This window comes from Cervus canadensis, chromosome 13 (assembly GCF_019320065.1).
Source record: "Cervus canadensis isolate Bull #8, Minnesota chromosome 13, ASM1932006v1, whole genome shotgun sequence".
Classification (NCBI taxonomy): domain Eukaryota; kingdom Metazoa; phylum Chordata; class Mammalia; order Artiodactyla; family Cervidae; genus Cervus; species Cervus canadensis.
Genome location: NC_057398.1, coordinates 28,284,194 through 28,307,079, shown reverse-complemented (window position 1 = coordinate 28,307,079; position 22,886 = coordinate 28,284,194). Strand labels below are relative to the sequence as shown.

The window sequence follows — 22,886 nt, the reverse complement described above, 5'->3', positions numbered from 1 at the left end:
AGGATAGAATCAGGAGGGGGCTGAGCTGAGAGTCAAGTGATGGGACTGAAGGTCAAGGCCAGCCCAGCCCCTCCTTGGTGGTCACACTGCAGCTGGGTCCTCAGGATCAGGACAGAATCAGGGTCACTGTCAAGGGTTGGGGCTGAGGCCAGGTCACAGCGATTGTCCACGCCCATCCTTCCACCCCTGTGTTATCCCACAGGGAGCTTGGACCTACTGGATGCCACCCTCAAGAGTTGGGTATCAGAGCCAAGGTGGGGGGGGTCTGTGGTTGGGGCCACCCCACCCTCCTCCATGCTCACGTGGAAGCCTGATCCTCAGGGACGCCACCCACGAAAAGGTCAGTGTCCAGGTTGAGACCGTCAGTGCCACTGGGGCTCTGGCCCAGAACAGGAGTCTCACCGTCCACAGAGAGAGTGCCTTGGCGCCAGTGCCGAGACAGCTCCAGGCGATGCCACCGGCCGGGCTGCACGGGCACGGAGCTGGTCAGCACCGCGGGCCCTGAGCCTGTGTCGAACCTGGGGCAGGAGCAGGCATTCAGGACAGCCAAACAGAGCCAGGACCACTGCCTGGCCTTGTCCCCTGCCCCTCACACCCATCCCTGACCCCCACCACCCACCACCCACCTGAACTGCACACGGCCTCCCAGCAGCGCCAGTCCCAGGAAGTCCTTGCCCCGGGCATTGCCGTTGTAGAGCAGCAGCCCCTGGGGCTCCAGTGCCCGGAACTCGAGCGCCAGGCGCAGGGTGTGGTAGGCACGGAGGGTGGGGAAGGCCAGGAAGGAGTGGCCCCCGAAGGCTGGCACGGAGGGGTGCAGGGCTACAGGAGACAGGGAGGGGCCAGTGGAGGGCATGGGGGCCACAAAGTCCAACCCGCCCCTCACCCCACCCTGGCCCCCTCTGCCTCCCTGCCCCTCTCTGGCATGGAAGACCTTACCCTTCTCACAGACGGCACCCCCCGTGCCTGCTGGGCAGCTGCAAGTGAAGTCTGCGCCCGAGCCCTGGTCCTGGCAGGTCCCCCCATGGAGGCAGGGCTGGGAGTCACAGGGCCTTCGGGGCTGCTGGGTGCCTGGGGGCAGGGGACGGCGTCCAGGCACACGACTAGGGGCAGTGGTGGGGGGCTGGCGCGTGGTTGGGGGAGGTGTGGTCCTGCTGACGGGCCGGCTTGTGTGACTGGGATAGTGGGCCCGAGGGGTTGCAGCTGAAGGTGGCAGGCGGGCCACCGTGGTGGCTCTGGCTGTGGCTGCAGCCGGGGTGGCTCCCGTGAAGAATGCAGGAAACCAGTCTGGGAAGGGGATATCATCAGGACGCAGAAAGAGAAAGGTCCCCAGGGCAGTGCAGGGGTGGGGGGGACAGGAAGGTGGGGACAATCTGAGGGGTGAGGACACCATTAAGATCCACAAGGAGCAGGGGCCCCAAGGGCAGGGGGGGCAGGGGGTGGGAACAAGCCATGGCAGTGCTGGACCAGGCACTCACCGAAGTCCATGAACCGCACGTGTTCCTGCAGAGGCCGCCTCACGCCCAGGGACCTGCGCCTGGACACCTGGAGCTGCCGGAGCAGGGCCCGGCCCACGTCGGACGCCCTGAAGGCTGTGGCTGGGGAGGAGCAACCCTGAGCATGGTGGAGCCGAGGGTGCCCCTCCACCCCCCAGGGGGACCAGGGCGGGGGCTCACTGGGGTCAAAGTGTACTTCCACAATGGCCCGGACCGAGCTGCCTGGCCCCAAGTCCCGTAGGCGGACACTTCGGAAGTCCTTCTTAACGTCCGAGTTCCGGAAGAGGTCATCCAGCTATTGGTGGGGAGTGAGTTAGGCTCTGGGAGGCTGCCTGGGCTGGAGCTGGGGGCCCACCCCCCAGCGCTTCTCTTGGTCTGTCCTGGAGAAAGGCTGGTGGCTTGGCAGGACTGCGGCCCCAGCCCCACACTTACTGCGCTCTCAATACTCCTGGCAGTCTCCCCAAACAGCTCAGACTTGGGGTCCGCCATCTCCGGCGTGTAGAACAGTTCTTGCCCCTCGACCCCCTCAAGCTCCAGCACACCCTGGAACGCCTTGGTGGCTGCAGAGGAGGGGCCAGTGAGGTCCTGCCTGGCACCTGCCTGGCTTCTGAACCAGCCATGGGCATAGGCCCCAGCAGCAAGCCACACAGGGTGCAGGGCAGGTGGCGGTTAGTCAGATGGTCATGAGGTTAGTGGGGACCCCAGGGCAGGGCTGGCTTCAGTTACCAGGCAGACTCCTTGGAGCAGTGCCCCAGGCTGGCTTGCAATAGGAAAAACACGTTAGCCATGGGGTCCTAGGCACCCACGAGTGTGCAGGGCCCGAGAACACACATATACGTGCTTGTGCTGGATCCCCAGGACCACTGGCACATGTGTGCTATTAATAAACCCAGAAGACCACAAACCCTAGGTGCCCACCTGCTGGGCAGGCCTGTGGCCTGGGAGGAGAGGTGGCGTCTCTAGCCGTGGCTAGGCCACGCCTCACACTCCACCCTGGCCCCCGGCCCCCTACTTACCAGGACAGTTAGAGCCCTCTGCATCCAGGGAGGGTGTCTTGCCATCTGAGCAGCAGCCCATAGGCGAGTTGTAGCAGGACGCCCTTTCCATGGGTGGCCCAGGGGTCCCAGCACTGTCTCTTTCCGGGGACTCAAGTCCTGGGGAAGTACTGTCTGAGCCCAGCTGCAGGTGCAGCCCTCCTGGGCCCTGCCCTCAGGTCCCTGAGCCCATGCTCACCTCCTGAGCCAGCCCCACTGGCCTCCAAGTCACCGCTCAGCTCCTCGTCACCGCTCCCATCAGCGCTGCCAGATTCGCCAAAGGCAGAGGTGACGAGGCTGGCTGCCGGGGAGGGGGCCATGGGAGGCATGGTCAGCACTGGCCTTGCAGTGGTCCTGGGGATGCTGGCCATGGTCCAAGGTTGTGATGAGGCTCGAGAAGGGGGCTGGCTGTGGCGGGTACTGCTAGGAGCCAGGGGCAAGGCGCTGGGGGGCGGCAATGGTGCCTTGTTCAGGTCAAGTGCTGAGGGGGCCACAGATGCGGATGTCAGACGGGGACCAGAAGTGATGCCTTCTGCGAGGAGAGGAGAACCCAGGTGTCAGGGCCCAGGGTCAGAGCACAGTCAAGCCTTCCAGGTCAGTCTGAGGCAGTGGGTAAGGCCTCACCCTGACAGGGGCCGAAGCTCTGGATAGAGATCTCCAAGCCCTGGCGGCAGGCAATGGTCCTCAGCTGGCACTCATTACCATAAGTGACTCCATCTGACCCGCAGACCTGAGGCACAGGGCAAAGATGCAGAGCGTAGGGCCCACCCCACTCCTGCTACCCTCCACATTCCCCATCCCTCACCTTGGTAGCATCAGCCCCTGGACAGGTGGGTGTTGGGCACACGCAGTGGGCAGAGCCAGCCTCCTCCACACAGGATGCCCCAAACTCACAAAGCATCTCAGCACAGGTCGTGGGTGGCGAAGAGTCTGAAGCACAGACACGGGAGAGTCCGCTGGCTCAGGAGGCCCCATCCCTACGACAGATCTACCCCCCAGCAGAGGGGCCTGGGGCAGTGCCAGATCTGGTCCTCACCTGTTTCACAGCCAGCAGGGCCCAGGGCACGGCCATCTGGACACTGCCCACATTTAGGCCCGGCCACCCCAGGCTTACAGGAACAGAGCCCAGTCATCTGCTCACAGTCGTCCCGCACAGCGCCCTGGGGGTCACAGCTGCAGGCTGGAAGGCAGGGGGAGGAGGCTGAGGTCTGTGCTGGCTTCTCCATGGGCTCTGGAGCCTGACCTAGCCCCTGCCAGGTGGGACAAGGGACACAGGGACAGGGTGGACAGGCAGGAGCATTCAGCAAGGGACTGCCCATGGGCCCTGGCACTCACGGGTACAGCCGCTCCGGCCATCAGTGACGATACCACGGAAGTTCCAGAAGCCAGGTTCACAGCGGTCACACTTGAGGCCCCCCACGCCCGGGCGGCAGGAGCACTGGCCTGTGACTGGGTCACAGGTGCCACCGTAGGAGCCGTGGGGGTTACACTGGCATGAGCCTGCAAGGCCAGCGCAAAACAGGGTCACTGTAGTCACATGGCTCTGCGCGACTGCAGGTCAGGGCTGAGCTCAGGTACTCACTGGGGCAGCCAGCCAGGCCCACACCCCGGGCAACAGTGATGTTGTCCTGGCAGCAACCGTAGGGGGTCTGAGCACAGTGCAGGGGAATCGCAGGTGGCAACGGGGCCAAACTGAGGCCTGCAGGGAGGGAAGGGGTTTAGGTGCCAGGCAGGACTAGATGCCCAACCTGGGTGTGACCACTCCGCCTCAAGCTCCCCAGCCATCACCACTCAGCCCTCCTGATGCCACTTCCCACTGAGGCCTCTGGACTGCAGCTCGGGTCACAGGTGAGAACCTCATACAACATACAAGAAGGAGAATGTCTATGTGCAAAGGACCTACAATACATGAGATACCACAGATCCTGGATGTGAAGCCCTGTGTACACATGTACAACCAGAGCCACACTCAGATTAGTGAGCCTCTGCAAGGTGGCAGGACACACACTCAGCACATCCCCCGCATGCAGACACACACAGCAGCACTTGTGTATGCACACAGATATGACCGCTGGTCACCATCGGTATCCTCCCGCAAGAGAAAGTGCCTAATGGATGCGCTTCACTGGTCACTGCTGCCCTCACACACAGTAGGTGCTCAGTGAACACTTGCTGACCAGCAGTCCACACACTACAGCTGCATGAATACAGATATGCACCAAAACTGCACACTTCAAACACAACACACATGTTCACACACACCCACCACAGCACACGCACAGCTTCGAACAAGACACAGACTCCCACTTTCCTCACACCCATGGGCACATGTACCTTTAAGCATGCGCATGTGTGCCCGCATGCAGCCGAACACGCCCACACGCTCACTCACCACGGCAGGCTCCCTGGGCCACGACATGCAGCTCTGGCCATGATTCACACCTGGCCTTCCTCAGCTCACACTCCGTGTGATAGGTGACTCCATCCGAGCCGCACACCTGGGGGAACGGCATCAGGGCAGGTGTGGGCGGCCACAGCCCCTGCCTAGCTGCCCAATCAGAGCCAGGTTGGGGGGGATGCTCACCGGGCTCCTCAGCACGCCCTGGCAGCTGAAGCCACAGACGCACGGCCCATCCTCCGAGTCCTCATCCCAGATGCCACCTCGCTGCCGGCACAGCTCAGGCTCACACTCACCGTCCTCTCCTGAGCCTGAGCCTCCGGAGCCGCACTCGGCTACAGGGAGGAGGCCACATCACCTTGGGGTCCCAGCCGAGGCTGGTGCCCAGTAGCCCACCCCAGCTCCCCACCAGCATACCCTGCTCACACGGCCCAGCCCGGGCCTCCTCGATCTGTGTCTGCTGCTGACAGGCAGCCTCCCGGAGCTCGCATGAACTGCCGTAGGTCACGCCATCGCTGCCACACACGGGGCCAGGCGGAGGGCGCTCACACCGGGGACATACACACCGCCCCGCTGAGCACACAGCCCCAAAGGCGCACACTGTGTCTCCACAGGTCTCTAGAGAGGGTGGAGCCGGAAGGGGGTCAGTGGATACCGGGTGAAAGAGGCACGGGACCATACCCACCAGGTGTACCCAGCTCCACTCACGGCAGGGACCAGCCGAGGCCACATGCAGACTGATCTGGTGTGTGCAGGCATGGACGTGTAGTTCACATTCACTGGCATACGTGTGCCCATCAGAGCCACACACAGGCTGGGCTGAGGCCACGCATTCAGAGGGGCACACACAGCGCCCGGTCTCAGCTTCACACAGGGCTCCAAAGCGGCACTGCCCACAGCGGTCTGGGGAGAAGACTCCATCACCATGGTGACAGGGATGGCCTCCCCACAACCAGGCCCACTTATCCACCACTGACCACAGGGTCCTCGGCGAGCCACTCGGATCTCCCGCCCAAGGGCACAGGCTGTAGCTTCCAGTTCACACGCACTGCCATATGTGATGCCATCACTGCCACACACAGGGTCATAGACGCCTGAACACGCCTGCCGACACGCACACTCAGCTTCCCCATTCTTCACAGCACATGTCGCCCCAAATGGACACTGCACCCCGCGGCATGGGGATGGGGGCTGGTCTGGGGAGAACATGGACACTCAGCAAGGTCTCCACCTGCTCTCCTAGGCAATGCACAAAGCCCCTAGCCCCACGCAGCAGACCCCACCCAGGGTGGGGATGGTGGAGGAAGAGTGGACCAGGAGAAGGACCAGATGCACAGGACACAGCAGAGAAAGGGACAGACACAGGAAAGACATGGACAGGGACACAGACCGAAACGGCCCTGGGCCCCTGTACGAGTGTGGGATGGGGCTGCCCTCTAGCACAGGAATTTCTTGACTGACCTCAGTGGGGTATTGGAGGGCCAGGTTTACCAGCCTGCTTAGGCCACTGACCCTTGACACAGCCCTGGGACCCATGCATGTGCAGGGGGGAGTCTCTCTGTGGGTGGAGGAGTCTGCAACCCAGAGCCACACCCAGGGCCACACGGGGGAGGAGGTGTCTGTCCACTTGCTCTGAGGACCACAAGGCCAGGCAGCAGCGAGCCACCCCCCCCCTGCCGCGCGGGGGGCAGACCTCGGGCTGTGGGCTCCTGGCGGCAGGCGCGGTACCTCATCCTGCCAGCAGGTCAGGCTGGAAGACACAAGAGGTGGAGCCAAGAGGGAAGGGAGGGCAGAGGAGAGGATACAGACGCAGAGAGAGAGACCAGAAAGATGGACAGACCAACTGACGGGGACAGAGTGAGAGGTGGGCAGAGCCCCAGTGCACGCAGGACACGCTGTCTCTGCCCATTCCTGGCCCACTGAAGCTCCGCTGAGACTCTGCCTCTAAGGTGGCTGTGTGTCCCAAGAGCGTGGGACCCAGAAGACCTGAGAGCTGCCAGGCAGGTGCCAAGGAGCCCGCCCACAGACACCAGCCTTGGACCCAACATCCCCCCAGGTGCTGCAGCCAACTTCCTGACAAATCCCACCCCCCAGAGTCCGCCAACAGACAAAAACCCTGCCAGCCCTCCTCAGAGTGACCAGCCCTCTCCCACAAGCCCAGGAGGAGCATGATTCGGCATGGAGATGGCATGTGATGACAGGCAGCGTGGACCAACGGACCAGCCTGCTCCCGGCATGGAGCCCGCCCGCATGCTCACCACACAGGCCCTGGTGCTTCGCAGGGATGCTACGCTGCTGCTGACACTCGGCCTGCTGGCGCCAGCAGTCATTGTCATACGTGTGCCCATCATGGGCACATACGGGTCTGTAGGCCCCGTCACAGACGACGCGGTCGCAGGAACAGCGGGGGCGGCCTCGGCGGGATAGGCAGACAGCATTGAATCTGCACGGCTCCAGGCACTGGTCTGGGGGAGCAGGGAGATCAGAAGAGTAAGAGAACCATACCAGACCTCCCTGGGATGGGTAGGGGCTCCATGGGCACACGGGGTGAAGACTGGGGACCCAGGGGACCTGAGGGGAAGGTGGGGACGAGCAGGGCCCTGGGTCATGCAGAGTCCCAGGAAGGGGCCCTCCCCCAGGAGCCGCCCACCTCGAGGTTGGCACTGGCCAGAGCGCACTTTCTGGAGGAGGAGGCCTCGAGCAGCCCCTGTTCGGCCCATGACGCAGTCATTATCGTAGGTAACCCCATCGTCCCCACACACAGGTGTCCTACGCGGAGGGCAGCTCTCTGGTCGCAGGAGCATCTCCGGCTGCCGCGTGCGCGGGTTCACACGGCAGGTACGGCTCAGGTCACTGAGGGAGCCCTGGCAGGGGTCTGGGGGCAGGAAGACGGAGGTCAGGGCACTGCCGGTTGTGTGTATACCCTGAGGGAGGTCGGGCTACACGCGCAGGGCAGTGCTCACCGCAAGGACCGTCGAACTTCTTGAAGACGTTCTCTTGGTGGGCACAGGCTTGGCGCAAGAGCTGGCACTCGCTGGGGTAGTCACTGCCGTCACTGCCGCACACAGGGCCTTTCGGGGCCCCCAGGCACGTGGCAGGGCACAGGCACGTGGCTGTCAGTCCATCCGCAGAGGGCACACAGGTGCTGCCAAAGCTGCAGGTGACATTGGAGCAGGGGTCCCGGGTCCCTGTGGGCAGAGCAAGGTGGACCAGCGGCACTCCTTACATTGGCCAGCGGCCCTCCGCATATCCGCTCATCACAGGCCCCGCCCAGCCCTTCCCAACCCCATCCCGACAGGCCCCGCCCCTCACATTCCCCTCACCGCGGGACCCGCCCCCACATTCCCTCACCGCAGGGCCCCGCCCACTCACCGCAGGGCCCGCGGCGCAGCAGGCGGATGCGCCTCTGCTGGCTGCACTGCGCCCGCTGCAGCTCACACTCGTTGCTGTAGGTGGAGGCATCCGAGCCGCACACGGGTGCCACCACGCTGGGGCAGGCGCTCTTCTTGCACACGCAGGAGGCTCGGCCCGGCTCGTCTGCGCTGGGCTCGCAGACGGCGCCGAAGCCACACAGCATTCCTCGGCACGCTGCGTGTGGGGTGGAAGATGCAATGGGGTGGGTCAGGGCCCAGCCTCTGCCACCTCCAGGCCTCTGGTCATCACGCACACGGACCAATGTCTGCATACCTGCCCAGACCTTGCATATGCGTGCCCACCCATGTTCGTGCTGGTGCTCACAGGAACCCAGGTGTGCCCATCGTGGCCAGGGCCTCAAGCCTCCCCTTCTCAACAATCCCCCCTCCCCCGCCCCGCAGAGCTCCCCCACCAGAGCCTTCTCTGCTCAGCTGTGGAAGGGCATCACATCTGCTCCTGACCCAGTCCCCACACAGAGAGCAGACAGCCCCCAGACCAACTCTGTTACAGGGAATCAGCACCTTCTCATCAGAATTGAAGCCCCTCATCTGACTGACCTACTCCTCAGAGCCTAGTTCTCCCCACCCCATCCCTAGGAGCTACTCCAGTGACCACTCCCACACCTGGCCCCTGTCACTTCCCCAGGGACTACCTTCCCTGCCTTTCAGAGTCAGGCCTGAGGTCACACAGCTGTAGGACAGGCGGTGGGGGTATCTGAGGTCAGTGGCATGCTCCACCCTGGCCCAGGACCCAGTGCCCTGCCTGCTCCAGGGCTCCTCAACTCTTCTCACTCCTTCCTCCTCCTGCTTCTTGGGAGGCCTCCCCCTCTCCTCAGGCCTGTCCCCACTTGAGCCCTTCTCTGCCCACTTCCCCATCTTCCATGCCCCCCAGCCAGCATTCCCCAGGGGCATGCTCTGCTGTGGCTCCTGGCCCGCCCACCCTCCTAGGCCTCATAGCTGCAATCTTTCCCTGGGGCCCCTCATACCCACCCACCTCATCCTTCCCCACCTGTCCTCCTGAGCCCCCACCTCAAGTCCTGCCACCCCATATCACACTCAGCATGACCTCCTCAGGGACCCAAGCCTACACAGGGCTTTGCAGACCTGTTCTCTTCTGTAAACATTTTATCACTTTTTTTTTGGCTGTGCAGGATGCAGGATCTTAGTTCCCTAACCAGGGATCAAACCCGTGCCACCTGCTTTGGGAGTTCAGAGTCTTAACTACTGGACCACCTGGAAACCCCTCTTTAAACATTTTAATTCCTGACTTTGTAGTGTTGCCAGTGTACATCCTCTCACTGAGCTGCAAAGCTGTCAGGACAATCCCTCCAGAGCATAGTGTCAGGGCAGGGGCAGGTGAAATCCTCAGGACCCCTGCCGATGGGCAGGGTAGGCCCATTACCGGTTGTAGCTGTCTGGATCTAATAAATGTTTAATTGGGTCCAGTTATCATTAATAAGTTATGGAGAGCAGGGGTGCATCCCCTCGTCACCTCCCAGGGGGCTCAGGAAGTGGGGCAAGAGGAAGTACCCTCAATTCCGAGGAGGGTGGAGCCACATAGGGAACTGGAGCTGTCACCACAGCAACAGCCCACCTGGGCTCCTGTGTATCTGTCTGGGAGTCCCTGCCCCCACCCTACACAGGCTGAGTGAACAGGGGCTGGAGGCAAGGGTGGGGTCAGCGTGGATATCCCAGCCTGAAGTCCCTGCAACACCCCTGTCCTAATCCTACCTCTTATGGGCAACCACCCAGATCCTTCATTGGATCCTGGAACCAAGATTCACCAGCCATGTGACTGCGAGTAAGTTATCACCTGGCCAAACCTCAGGATCTCCTCCCAGGGATGGAGACAATAGAACCTACCCCCTCCCCGGGTTGTTGTGAGGCTAAATAGGCCAATACCTGCAAAGGCTTGCAGAGGCCCAGGATGCCACCGTGTAGGGGTCAACCCATCGAGGACCACAGCTGTAAGAGCTGCCAGCACGTAGGCCACTCCTCTGTCCAGGCTCAATACTGTGTCCACTCTGACCCCTCTTTTCACTTTCCATCTCAACCATCTCCTCTCTCCTTAGCACTTCCTTTTACCTTCAGCCCTCTCTTGCCCAAGGCCCTGGGGATCCCCAGGCCAAATCCATGGGCACTTCCTCTGGCTGGCTGGCTGCTTTATTTGGCTTCAACTAGACCTTCCCAGGGTCCTGCCCCCATGGCTGAGGACCTGGTCACCTCACTGTACCACAGGCTCCCTTCTCAACTGCTTTGTCTGTGCCCTTGGGCTCAAGCCTCACTCTCCCTCTGGTCACCCTGGTTCAGCCAGACATCACTCAAGGTCCCAACCTCTGGGCCAAGGACATTTGCTTCTGTATGACCACTAGGTTCCTCATCCTCCAACACTTTGATCCTCAACATGTAAATTGCCCCTTCTTAGGGCAGGTGGAGTGCCCAGAGACCTGCAGGCAGCGTGGCCCTTAAGGGTCACCTCTGGGGCTTGGCCTCCTGCAGGAGCCTCACTCCTTGCTTGCCCAAGGCCCCCCTCACAACATGCAATGCTGGAGGTGGCAGTGGCTTTTTATAGCCTCTGGTTAGATCGGGTATATTTAACTCTCTCCCCACCCTTGGGTAGGTTGGAGGATGGAGCTGATGCCCTGAGCCCTGCCTGTGGCCAAGAATGTGCAGTGTGTGTGCCTAGGAGGAATGACGATGGTCATGGCGGTGGGGGGAGGGTAGCTGTTCCCAAATGTGTGATGAGTTCAGAATGAGTTCAGAATGTAGGTGTGGGGCCCACGTAGAAGGCTGTGGGGAGGCGCAGTGCATGTGTGAAAGCAAAGAGACATGGCAGGTGAGACATGGCAGGTCTTGGGGCTTGAGGAGAGGAGACTGAGGATACTGGGACAGAGGGTGTTTAAATCCAACCAGCTCCAGGCCTCTTGCCCACAGACTATGGGAGACAGTCCTGGGCCCAAACTCCCTGTCCAGTACAGCCCTGCCCCCTCCCATGGCTCATCCCATTATGGATGGCCCTCTGTGTGTGTACTTCGGTGGACCGGGGGAGGTGCCTGTCCAGCAGGGTTCCCAGGCACTGAAAGCAAACTTGGGAACGCCCCGTCTCCCAAGAGGACCCCATCCACTCCTGCCCTCCTGCAGCACTGACAGCGTCCTCTCTCCTGCTCTCACATTAGCTTAATTACAGCAGCCTGCACAGCAGGAGGCACCCAGGGGGCTGGGACCCAGCCCACAAAGCAGGGCACAAAGGCCAGACCCAGCCTGCTCAGTCCAGGGACAGACCCCCCCCCCCAAATCTCTCCTCAGACAGCTGTCACTGGTCCTGCTGAGACCCTCCCCCTGAGCCCCTGAGTCCACAGCCCCCAACCCCTCTGCACACATCTTGTCTCACAACCTGGGGGCTCCAGTCCCAACTTTGAGGCCAAGATGCAGCCAGGCCCAGGGATTCCAGACTCCATGTTCCTTTTGTTGTCCACTACTATGGACTCCTCAGGTTTCCTCCTCCAGGCTCCTCCTGCTCCAGATACTCCTAACACATCTGATGTGCACACCCCAAGAATGACTCCTGACCTCCTCCCCCCCAAGAGTGCTACTGCCCATCCAGACACAGAGTTCCAAGCTCAGTCTGTCACTAGATGAACCCTTACTCACCATCTGGAGGTGTTGGGGGCACTGGTGTGAAGTGGGTCCCAGGTTTGTCTGGAAAAAAAAAAACAAATCTCAAGTTAGCTCCCCCTGAGCCGGTCCTTCCATAGCCTGTTCCATTGTCCAACCTGGAGGTTGTCACCTTTGCCTGCACACATCCCTCCGCTGGCTCTACTCAGAGCCATGAAGACTGGCCAAGGCCTAGCAATAGACAAAGACAGAGGCCTTGGCTCTTCTCTGCCCCTCCAGCTGTATACCATCCTGACCTGACACCTGTCAGGAAGGCCCAGTGGCAGGGGTGTAGGCACCACCTATTCCTTAGATGAGCCCCAAGCCCTTCCAAAGCCCCTATTCCCAATGCAACCAGCTGCCCCAACTCCCCAGATCCCCAAGAAAGTTGTCAATGCAGCTCAAGATGAGAGCTGGCCACCATCCTTCCACCCGTCCCCCCAGCCCATGGACAGGCTTTTGGGGACTCAGGCATTCAGAGAACAACCCGTGGTGTTCCAAGAAGATGCAGCTGATGGCCTCTCTGTAACCCTGCCTGTCCCCTAATTTTTTGGCTGAGGCAGGGGACCTCTGCCACCAGAGGCAGGGTCACTTGGGTCCAAGAGGCAGTGACACCCGCAGACACATACAGTTGTTGAGGAAGAGTAGCACCGCGAAGCCAAGCGTGGCCGTGGCCAGGAGGATCAAGCAGACGTTACAGGGGATCATGAAATACCGCACCAGGACGGAGACCCCGCGCCGCTGCCGGCGGTCCCGCTCCAGCAGCAGTGGAGGCATGACCCAGGCTCCTCAGCCCCCACTCTTGTGGTGTGGGGGTTCTCACGGGGCGCCCTTGGGCCTCTTCCGTGCCACACTCTCCATTCTTGGACCCCTGGGGCAGTTGACAGCCGCTCTATTCTCAAAGCTCAGCTCCTGTCACAGCCAGGCAGGGGGAAGCACCAGGCCCCGTCCACAGCCCTTGAGGCTCATAATGGGTGTGCAGAATTCTCCTGGAGCAGAAATCCCAAAATTGGACTCGGCGGGAGACGGAGGAACAACCAAGGGCCAGAGCCACCCCTGCTGTCCACACCGGTCAGGGCCTGGGCCAGAGGCTCCGGCAGCTCTCGGCCGGGCTCCAGCTGTGCTCAGCCTTCCCGGAGCCAGCGTTGGTAGTCCCACAGCCCCGGATCCTGCCCGCCCGGCAGCCTGGGAGAGGCTGGTCCGAGGGGGACTGGAGGCGAGCGGCCCTTCGCCCAGGACTCAGCTGGGCGCGGGGCGGCGGGTCCCAGCTGCTCAGTCCCCGGCAGAGGCGGGAGCGGCGACGGCAGCGAGCGGGAGGAGCGAGCGCGCGTCCGGAGAGAAGAAAGAGCCGGCTGCCGAGGGCCGCGCCCGCTCCCCGCGCCCAGGCCGGGGCTGAGGTGGTGAGTGAGGGGCGAGGGGAGCCGCTGAGCGAGGGCGGGGAGCAGAGACAAAGGAAGACGCCTCCGGGGACCCCAGCGTCCGCGGGGAGTCGCGGCTTGCGCCGCAAGAAGGATGGGGCGGATGAGGACTGGAAGGCGGCGGCACAAAAGGAAACGCATGGGCTGGGGGTGCTGGGGGGCGGCTGTGGGCTGTGGGTACCGGGGCTGGAAGGGAGCAGGGTCCGGGGAGGGCGCAGAGGTGGGGCGCTGAGGCTGGGGAAGGTGCAGAGTCGGGCTGGGGGGCCGGGGTTGGGGTGGGAGATGAAGGGGAGCGGAGGCTGGAGCTGGAGACGCAGGTGTGGGGGTGGGGTGGGGGGCTGCAGAGAGAGGGAGAGTAGGTGGGCGAGAGTGGGGCGGGACAGGGACGGGTTCCCTCCCGCTCCCAACCGGTTGGGCTGTCTTGTGCGTCTGAGCGACGGCGCGGCGGAGTGTCTGTCTGAGTCCCCGCAGCGGGGCTGGGCCTGCACCAAGGACCCGGTTCTGGGCTGCAGGCTGCGTGTCATGGCGTGTGCTTATCAATGTCTTTGCTCTTGCTGACCCCCACCCTGGTACTGTGGGGGTAACATCTCCAAGTACATATACACAGGTGGGGAAGTGGGCTGGGTTCAATTCAGAGGGTGGGCCACCCCTCCCTAGGAACTGACATCAGCACCTCAAATTATCTCCGCACTCCCAACTCGGGTCCGCACCGGGAGAGGATTATGCAAATGAGCTCCATGTAAATAAGCGTTATGCAAATACTCTCGGGGCTCCAAGCCGGGTCCGCGGGCCCGGAGCGCCCCCCAGAGGCCGTCCGGGAAAGTCGGGACCGTGACGTCACAGCGGGCCAGGGCGCGCAGCTCCCTGGCACTCGCGTCCTCCCCACCACGTGTCCAGCTGCCTCGCGAACACGTCCCGGGAGTTCTCCCACACACACTCCGCTCACTCCCTCCTCGTCAGGTGGGCTCTTCACACCTCCCAACCTTCCTCGGCTGGGACAACCACAGGCCAGCCAGCTCTCAGTTGTCAGGTTTATCTCCTTGGACTCCTTTCCGTCCCACGGCCCGGCACACTGCTGCCAAATCCCAGCAGGATCAGCCCACCCTGTCCGGGTCCCCCATTACCCACGGCAGAGAAGCCCTGGAACCTAGGGTTCTACCGAAACTTGCAGGAAAAGCCAATACACAAAGTGTGACAATGGACCCAGAGCAGCAATCAGTCAGGCTACTTGGAGACCCTGCCCCTGGCTGTCCTCACTCTCTCCTCAGGGGAGCCTCCCACCCTCTCACCTCACCCTGGCACCGCCCACACCACACTGATACTGGCGGTGCCCCAGACTGGGAGCACCCAGGGCAGGGTCTGACTTTTTATCTTCTCCAGGCAGGGCTTGGCCCAGAGCCCAGAACATGGTGTGGTGAGTCCAGGCAGTGACACATTTCCCGTTTACTTTTCACTGCAGCCCCTCTAGGACTGCATCTGACCCCCTGGTTTGGGGAGGGGTCTACAAGGCAGTGCTAGGAGTTAAACCACGGACTCGCCCACTGGACACACGCCCGCACAGGAGCCCTGTTTGCTGCTGCCACTGCAGCTGTGGAGCATCATGGGTGGGCCATGGGAGGGAACCAGAGTGTGGGAGGGGTAAGGCCTGGGATCAGGGGGAGGCCTCCCCCAGCCAGAGATCCTGGAATCTGCCTGCAAACGGGCTGGCCTTAGATGCTCCCATGGTGGTGGTGCTGGGTGCTTTGTCCGGCCTGGCCTGGGGTAAAGACAACCACATGCAGCCTGGTCCCTTTCAGCTCCAGTCTGAGCCCCCACAGGGGTTGGATGCCTTCAGAGAGACAAAGGGCCATTGAGGCCTCAGATCCAGTTGAGGGGGAGGAGGGCTCAGGCTACTCCGGCTATTTTGGGATCTCCAGACTCAAAGTCATTCAGCCTTGACCAGCCCACGCAGGCTCAGGTCCCAGGAAGAGAGGATGAACCAAGTCAAGAAACAAATCCCCTCTAGGCTTAAACACAGCAACATGCTACTGCTCACACGTGTACACACACACTCCATGTTCCAAGTCTCCCCTTTGCGGACATATGTACAACCACTCACTCAAGTCTGCACAGGCACTGTGCAGTCACACACACACCTGCGTGCATACACACTGCACACCTTCATGCAATGCAAAAATTGCCCCTCATCCACACAGCACACATCGGGTGTGCCCCCACATACACGCGTGTAGTTGGGCCCCTCCAGACGCTTCCCTGGCCCTGGGAGGAAGATGGGGAACGAAGTCCAGAGAGAATAGAAAGTCCTACCTACTGGCCTCCCTCTGATCCCTTTCACTCCGTAGGGGAGGGGCCGGCGCGCTCCAAAAGGATGGGGTGGGGGTGGGGCGACACCACCCTCCCGGCGGCAGGCACACTCCACGCATGCGCACACACCTTTGCTGGTGGGGTGGGGGGGTACCTCCGCCAGTCTCCACCCCTGGGCCCTTGAGGGTACCCCGCTAGTGTGTAAAGTGTATCGAACAGTCGAGTGCCAGGCGGCCTCCAGCCTCAGGTGTCTGGCCGCCCTGGCGGGGGAGGGGAAGAGGACGGGGCAGGGCGGCCCCCTTCCCCAGCCTCCTAGTATCGGGTCTCAGGGCCATCCCCTCCCCCTCGGCCTCAGCAGACAATGGGCGTTTCACAGCGGGACGTCGCTGCTGGACTGGGGCCAGCCGCTGGGAAGGAGGCGGCGTCCAGCCCGGCCCCGATTGCCCCCTCAGGTGAGGCTAGGGCAGGGAGGCGTCCACGTTTGATTCCGCGGGCTGTGTGCCCACCCACGAGCCCCCAGGCAGGGCCCACACTGCCGGTCGGGAGGTGGTATTAAGTGAGAGCTTATGGAAGAGGTGGGGCTGGCTCGCAGGGCAGCGGCCGCTGACCCCGGCACCCCTCCTCCTTCATCACTCAGCATTCATCCTGCCCGGGCCCGGCCAAGCTCCTCCGGGAGTGGGCTCAGTGCAGGAGGCAGGTGCCGAGTTGGGTCAGCTCTCTGCCCCTGGGAGGTTACCCTGTAGCAGAGATTGCCCTAGATCGCAGCATCTACGTGGGGGATATCTGTACAGAGACCCGAAGGATGGCGTCGAGGGGTCTGCACATCCAGACAGAGCCAACTACAGAGGCCCAGTAAAAAACAAGCTCAGGAGACTGCACGAGACCAGGAGAAGCCAGCCTGGTGAGGCCTCAGGGAAACAAGGGCCAAGGCCAGACCAGCGGGCCTGGGGAGCCCAGGGCCGGGACGCCTGCCAAGACAGGCTTCAGCCACCAGGGGGCGCCAGCCGAACAGAGGAGGGGGCAGTAGACACCTGGAGAAAAGGTGGGCAGCTGTCCCCAACCTTTTTGGTACCAGGGACCAGTTTCGTGGAAGACAGTTTTTCCACGAACTGGGAGTTGGCTGGGGAGAGGTTTGGGGATGAATCAAACGCATTACATTTATTATGCCACCACTGATCTCACAGGAGGCAGAAATCAGCTGGTAATGCCAAAGTGGGGAGCAGCTGTAAACATAGATGAAGTTTCACTTGTTCACCAGCCCTCCAGCCCCTCACCTCCTGCTGTGTGGTCTGGATCCTAACAGACCACCGACCAGTAGCGGTCCATGGCCCCGGGGTTGGGGATCCCTGAGGTAGGGGATGGGGTGGAGCTAGCTGATCCATGCCTTCTGTCCCTCTCCTCTAGGACAGCCCCAAATCCACCTCTTTCAGCCAGGTCCTGCCCATGTCTAGGAGGAAACAGAAAGCTGGAGGAGCCAGGGTGGCACCCAGGTGTGGTCAGTGCTGGTGAGTCAGGAGACCCTGTGTTCCTGCTGAGGGCCACGGGCAGGCCAAGAGAGATGCACAGTCCAGCACAAAGGTCTGAGTTGGGGGGTGGTGCTTCTTGGAGGTATTGAGGATGTCAAGATGAAGAGGAGTGGCAGACAGACACCTATTGGAACTAAGAGAAGCTGGGAACAAAGGGGCAGAAAGACTGACTAGACAGAAGAGAGCTCCATGGGGAGCTGCAGAAGCCCTTTCCAGTGGTCCTGTGAGGGTCTGCCGCTAGGCCCTGAGCGGACAGGTGGGTGAAGAAGGAACTGATGGATGGATTCACAAGTGGACTCTAGCAAGCCTCACTGCCCCCTCTCCAGGAACAGAGGTGGACACACATCCTTACCCCACTCTTGGGTCAGGACAGTCCATAATCTGGACCAGATGTGCTTTTATTTCTCCCCAATGTACATAGAAATCATGTACCTGTTGCCAGAGGGAAAGGTGCCTCAGGGAGCCACAGCAGGCTGCCTGCTTCTGGGCCTGGTACGCAGAGGGGGCAGCGCAGAGGCAGCTGCTAAGGGCAGAGGCATGGAGCTTCAGGCCCACCTCACACCAAAGGCAGACCCACCTCTCCTGACCTGCCCTGCTCCCTAACTGAGCCAGACACAGGATCCAGCAGGTGTGTGAGGAGACAGGGAACCCAAATGACCCCAGGGACTCTTCCTGTCCAATGCAGCCCTTCTATCTCTGGCATTGAGAAACCTAGAGGCGGAGCCCACAGGAGGAGGGGCCCAGCTCTCTGCTGGGGATGGGGTGGTAGGAGGGGAGCATAGCTGGACACTGGGGCAGCAGGCAGGAGATGGGACCCACACAAAAGCAGAGGTCTACAGCCCTGTTTCCAGAATTCTGGGACACAAGCCAAGGTTGCCGGTTATCATCCCATTGGCAGAGCATCTGCAGGGTCCCCTCCCCAGGCTGAGTCCTGGGATACAAGGGTGGCAGGAACCACAGGCCACCAGCTGGAGTTTCGACCAGAATTGTTGTGTGCTGGTTGGTACACCTGAGGTTGCAGGCACACATGCATACAAATGTACACACACACACACACACACATATGTGCAGGCCACACAGCTGGAAACAGCTGGCTGCCTGTGAGGACAGAGAGCTTGCCCCTCCCATGCCTCGGTGGGAGGGGTGGTGGGAGGGACCATCTTCCCCTTCCCAAGTCCAGCTGTAAGCAGCCCCTAGCAGGGGGCCTTCCTCAGAGGAAGTTCTCAGGATCTGCTCTGGGGGGAGAGGCCCCTTTGAGGGGAGCTTCCCTCCCCACTGGAAGCTCCACCAGAGGCCTAGGTCACCTCCCCAGCTCCCAGTCACAGCCTAGGACAGGGCCCAGATCCCTCCTGAGTCCCCGTGTAGCCCATGGGGACACAGAACTGATGAGCTGGGTCACTCTCATCAGGGTAGCTGTCACCAACTGTCTCATTTCTGAGATCCCTTTTTCTTGAGAGGTGGGCACTTCCTGGGACTCTGGGGTGTCAAGTGCTATTGGGGCTGAAGGAGCAGCCCCCAGTCCTGTTTCAGACAGAACAGGATCCATCTTGAAAGCAGGACTCCATCTTGGGCCGGACTGTGGACTCTGAGCTCTTTGCCCAGTATCTATGGAAACGACATACCAACTGGAAAACCAGGCCCCCGGAAGGAAGAGCCCCAGGGCTCCTACCTAGATAGACTCTCTGTTGCCTAAAAGAATACCCTAATTATCTGTGTAACCGAATAGAATCATACATTCTATTATGCTTATTGGGGTATGATCACAGGCCTATTGATAATTGTCCACTGTTAACTACCTAGGCTTAAGGCATATGAATCACGGGTTAATTTTGATTGTATCTTTCTTTTCCTTCGTTCAGACTAGTTTCAGGGAATTTGGGGAGGTAGGTTTGAGCAGGTACACTTAGGGTATATAAGGTTTTCAGAAAAACTGGTCAGGGTCCTTGGCTAAGAGGAGACTCTGCCTTGGGCCCGCCAGTATAATAAACTGTAGTCCACTATCTGCATTGTCCTTCTGAGTGAGTTTGTTTCCCGGAACGCGTGGCTACAACATTTGGTGCATGGGCCGGGAAACTCCTCACTTTGAGGAGACAAGTCCCATTTGGGACTACTCTGAGGACTTGTGGCTCGAATCTTTTAGAGGGGGGAAGGCGCCTCGCTCTTCTGTAAGGATTTTGCTTCTCAATGTCCGGACCTTTCATGTTAGCAGGTAGTGGACGGCAGCAGGGGAAATGAGCGCTCAGGTGAGGAGGAACCCACCGGGTAGGGTGGAAGAGGGGGCCTGATCACCCCCCTGGGAGGGATTAGAAGGGGCACAGACCCACAGGAGCCTGGAATAGGCAGGTGGCAACGATTGCTTGGTACACAGGTTGGCGAGCGTGTTAGGGCTTAGGAAGGAAATTTGTAAAGGTCATTTAGGAGGTGGTATCCACGCCGTCTTGGGGAAAATTATTACCAAGCAATTGCCAGAAGATTTTTAGAAGAAACATGGTTTTTGTGTGCTCGTATTCTGCCCTCCCCAAGGAGGTGTCCCATCTGCTATGAAATTCTTGACCCCCTCGGAATTGTCAGGCTAGAAGGAGGGGGATACATAAGTGAGTATGAATTGGCTTTTCCGGAGATGGCCTGGGGCGTAGGATATTTAACCCATCTGTATTTTCATTCGCACCTTTTCAAGCCCACCAAGGCAGGATGGACTTTAAGTTAAAGGAGAAACAGTCTTGGATCATGTGGTGTTCTGGTTCAACTGTGCTGACCGGCAGGTGAAGACACGCCGATCCCCCTTCTCCCTCTGGGATCTGGCAGGTAAGGCTCTTCTCACCCCAATGAGGAAGGATGCAGAATGGCAATTTAAGTGTCATTGAGTGGAAATATCAGAAGTACATAGGGTACTGAGAACCCCCCACGTTACTACTGAGCCTTGTCAGGCCCTGAATCTGGCCACTCTCTTTCTTGTGGGAGAAGGTGGGCCCTCACATGATTGCAAGGAAATATGCCAGCAGACCTGACTTGAGAGACCAGCCAATCCCGGACCCAGACTGGGTCCTGTATACCAATGGCATCAGCTGGGTGAAACAAGGACAACGACTGTCAGGATACGCAGTGGTCATGGAAGAAACCATCATTGAGGCTAGCTCTCTGCCCTCACACTGGTCCGCTCAACAGGTCGAACTATATGTTCTAATCCAGGCCCTCCAGCTCTCAAAAGGTAAGAAGACAAACATTTATACAGACTCCAGGTATGCTTTTGCCACACTACAGGGCTCTGTATCAGGAGAGAGGCCTTTGACAGCTAGTGAAAAAGATATTAAAAATAAGGAAGAAATTAAGACCCTATTAGATGCTACCTGGGAACCAGAAAGGGTTGCAGTCATATGCTGCTGAGGACGTCAAAAAGAGGATACCCCCTGGGCTCAGGGAACAGACTGGCAGATAAGACCACTAAACAAGCAGCTGAGGGCTTGGGGGTGACAAGTGAAGCCCCTATTAAAGCTCTAATATTGGTGGAGCTACCTGAGCTAACGCTAGACTCTCCAAAATACACTGAAGCCCAAAACCAACTAGCCAAAGCAGAAGGAGCCATCAAAACTGAAAAGGGATGGTGGGAATTGCCAAGAGGCAAATTATTGGTACCAGAGGAGCTGGGACCCACTCTGGTAAGCCAAACACACCAAGCGACACATCTAGGCCATGATAAACTGGAAGAGCTAATTTGAAAATATTTCTTGGTTCCCTGCCTCTCTTCCCTATGCAGGACAGAATCTCAGAACTGCACTGCCTGCTCACAGGTCAATGCTGCCTCTCGGCACAGAGAGAAACTTCCAGGGATTCAGGTAAAAGGCACGCTGCCCTTTGAACATCTGGAAGTGGACTTCACTGAAATGAAACCTCACCGACACTACCATTACCTGCTGGTCATAGTATGTACGTTCTCGGGATGGGTAGAAGCTTTTCCTACTCAGACTGAAAGAGCATCAGAAGTAGCCTGGTGCCTGCTTAGGGAGATAGTTCACAGATTTGGATTTCCTACCAGCATTGGATCTGACAATGGCCCGGCTTTCGTAGCTGATTTAGTATAACAAGTAAGCAAAACTTTAAACATCAAGTGGAAATTACATACAGCATATAGGCCCCAGAGTTCTGGGATGGTGGAAGGAACCAACTGGACACTTAAAGTGACTCTCCAAGTGGATCTTAGAGATTGACTGCTCCTGGGTGGACCTGTTTCCGACTCAGGATGAGTCAGGATGACCCCACGGTCCCATGGCTCTTCTCCATACAAAATTGTGTATGGGAGGACCCCTCCCATAATAAAACAGGTGTCAACAAATTTGCCTCAGGTAAGGGGAGATGAGATTTCACAGCAGATGGAACAACCGGGTGAGGTAATAAATCAGGTAACTAAGTTTGTACAAGAAAGGGTGCCATTTCCCCTTGGGGAACAGATTCATGAATTTGTGCCCGGGGATCAGGTATGGTCAAGGACTGGAAACACAACTCCTCGGCCCCACACTGGAAGGGTCCATATACTGTTGTTCTAACCAGCCCGACTGTAGTTAAAGCTGCAGGTGTCACCCCCTGGATCCACCACAGGAGGGTGAAGAGAGCATACCACGCAGACCCCGAGGACACCGAGTGGACTACACAAAAGGACCCCACTGATCCCCGTGAAACCAAGATCATCTCAAAGAAGAAAAAGAGATGAAGCTCTACAATCAACTGCTGCTAAAGGACTTGCTGGTATCATCGAGACTAACCATAGTTTCAGTATAAATAGGGACCTGTGCTATAATTAAAGTTGAATGTTGTGTATATATTCCTGATTTATCTGGCTATATATCAGCCACCCTGATGACATGAAAGGTCAGATAAAAGTTATGTCTGATGATAATCTTCCTTTTTGGACTTCGGTCCTATTTTGAGTGAAGGGTGATTGGTAGAAAACTATATTTACCATTGTTATAGTTGCCTTGATCTGCTTTGTGGACCCTTTATTTTACAATGTATTATGAACTTTGTAACCCAAAGGTTGATGTCATTCTCCCAAATTGGAGGTAGGAGAGTCAGAGTGCAATATATCCCTATGAATGATGCTCATACTATGAGTTAAGAGCATCAAGTGGGGGGAATGAAGGAGGAAACAGACAGAACAGGCTCCATCTTGAAAGCAGGACTCCATCTTGGGCCAGACTGTGGGCTTTGAGCTATATGCCCAGTATCTATGGAAATGACATACCAACTGGAAAACCAGGCCCCCGGAAGGAAGAGCCCCAGGGCTCCTACCTAGACTCTCTGTTGCCTAAAAGAATACCCTAATTATCTGTGTAACCAAATAGAATCATACATTCTATCATGCTTATTGGGGTATGACCACAGGCCTATTGATAATTGTCCACTGCTGACTACCTAGGCTTAAGGCATATGAATCAAGGGTTAACTTTGATTCTATCTTTCTTTTCCTTTGTTCAGACTAGTTTCAGGGAATTTGGGGAGGTGGGCTTGAGCAGGTACACTTAGGGTATATAAGGTTTTCAGAAAAACTGGTCAGGGTCCTTGGCTAAGAGAAGACTCTGCCTTGGGCCCGCTGGTGTAATAAACTGCACTCCACTATCTGCATTGTCCTCCTGAGTGAGTTTGTTTCCCAGA

General features: G+C 59.1%; 1 protein-coding gene and 1 long non-coding RNA gene across 3 annotated transcripts in view; one reads left to right on the top strand and one right to left on the bottom strand.

The window, feature by feature from the left end:
- Positions 1-22,886, bottom strand: part of AGRN (agrin) — a 36,790-nt gene that overhangs the window by 6,112 nt on the left and 7,792 nt on the right. Inside the window, exons 1-24 of one of the 2 annotated variants that reach the window (XM_043485182.1) lie at positions 12,622-13,287; positions 11,990-12,037; positions 8,298-8,513; positions 7,889-8,113; positions 7,576-7,800; positions 7,184-7,390; positions 5,903-6,121; positions 5,634-5,828; positions 5,343-5,543; positions 5,112-5,260; positions 4,920-5,025; positions 4,110-4,226; positions 3,863-4,027; positions 3,564-3,707; positions 3,333-3,457; positions 3,152-3,257; positions 2,727-3,059; positions 2,510-2,647; positions 1,926-2,053; positions 1,674-1,788; positions 1,476-1,595; positions 937-1,284; positions 627-819; positions 303-518 (exon numbers count right to left, since the gene is read on the bottom strand). In XM_043485182.1, coding sequence (XP_043341117.1) covers positions 303-518; positions 627-819; positions 937-1,284; positions 1,476-1,595; positions 1,674-1,788; positions 1,926-2,053; positions 2,510-2,647; positions 2,727-3,059; positions 3,152-3,257; positions 3,333-3,457; positions 3,564-3,707; positions 3,863-4,027; positions 4,110-4,226; positions 4,920-5,025; positions 5,112-5,260; positions 5,343-5,543; positions 5,634-5,828; positions 5,903-6,121; positions 7,184-7,390; positions 7,576-7,800; positions 7,889-8,113; positions 8,298-8,513; positions 11,990-12,037; positions 12,622-12,769 — 4,187 coding nt within the window. In that variant the 5' untranslated portion in view covers positions 12,770-13,287. Of the gene's footprint in view, positions 1-302; positions 519-626; positions 820-936; positions 1,285-1,475; positions 1,596-1,673; positions 1,789-1,925; positions 2,054-2,509; positions 2,648-2,726; positions 3,060-3,151; positions 3,258-3,332; positions 3,458-3,563; positions 3,708-3,862; positions 4,028-4,109; positions 4,227-4,919; positions 5,026-5,111; positions 5,261-5,342; positions 5,544-5,633; positions 5,829-5,902; positions 6,122-7,183; positions 7,391-7,575; positions 7,801-7,888; positions 8,114-8,297; positions 8,514-11,989; positions 12,038-12,621; positions 13,288-22,886 lie in introns of those variants that run through there. The other variant, XM_043485181.1, reaches the window with a different exon arrangement.
- LOC122451971 lies at positions 13,257-22,434 on the top strand. Its single transcript, XR_006272558.1, has 3 exons — positions 13,257-13,392; positions 19,918-20,045; positions 20,995-22,434. It is a non-coding gene; the product is annotated as an uncharacterized LOC122451971 (long non-coding RNA).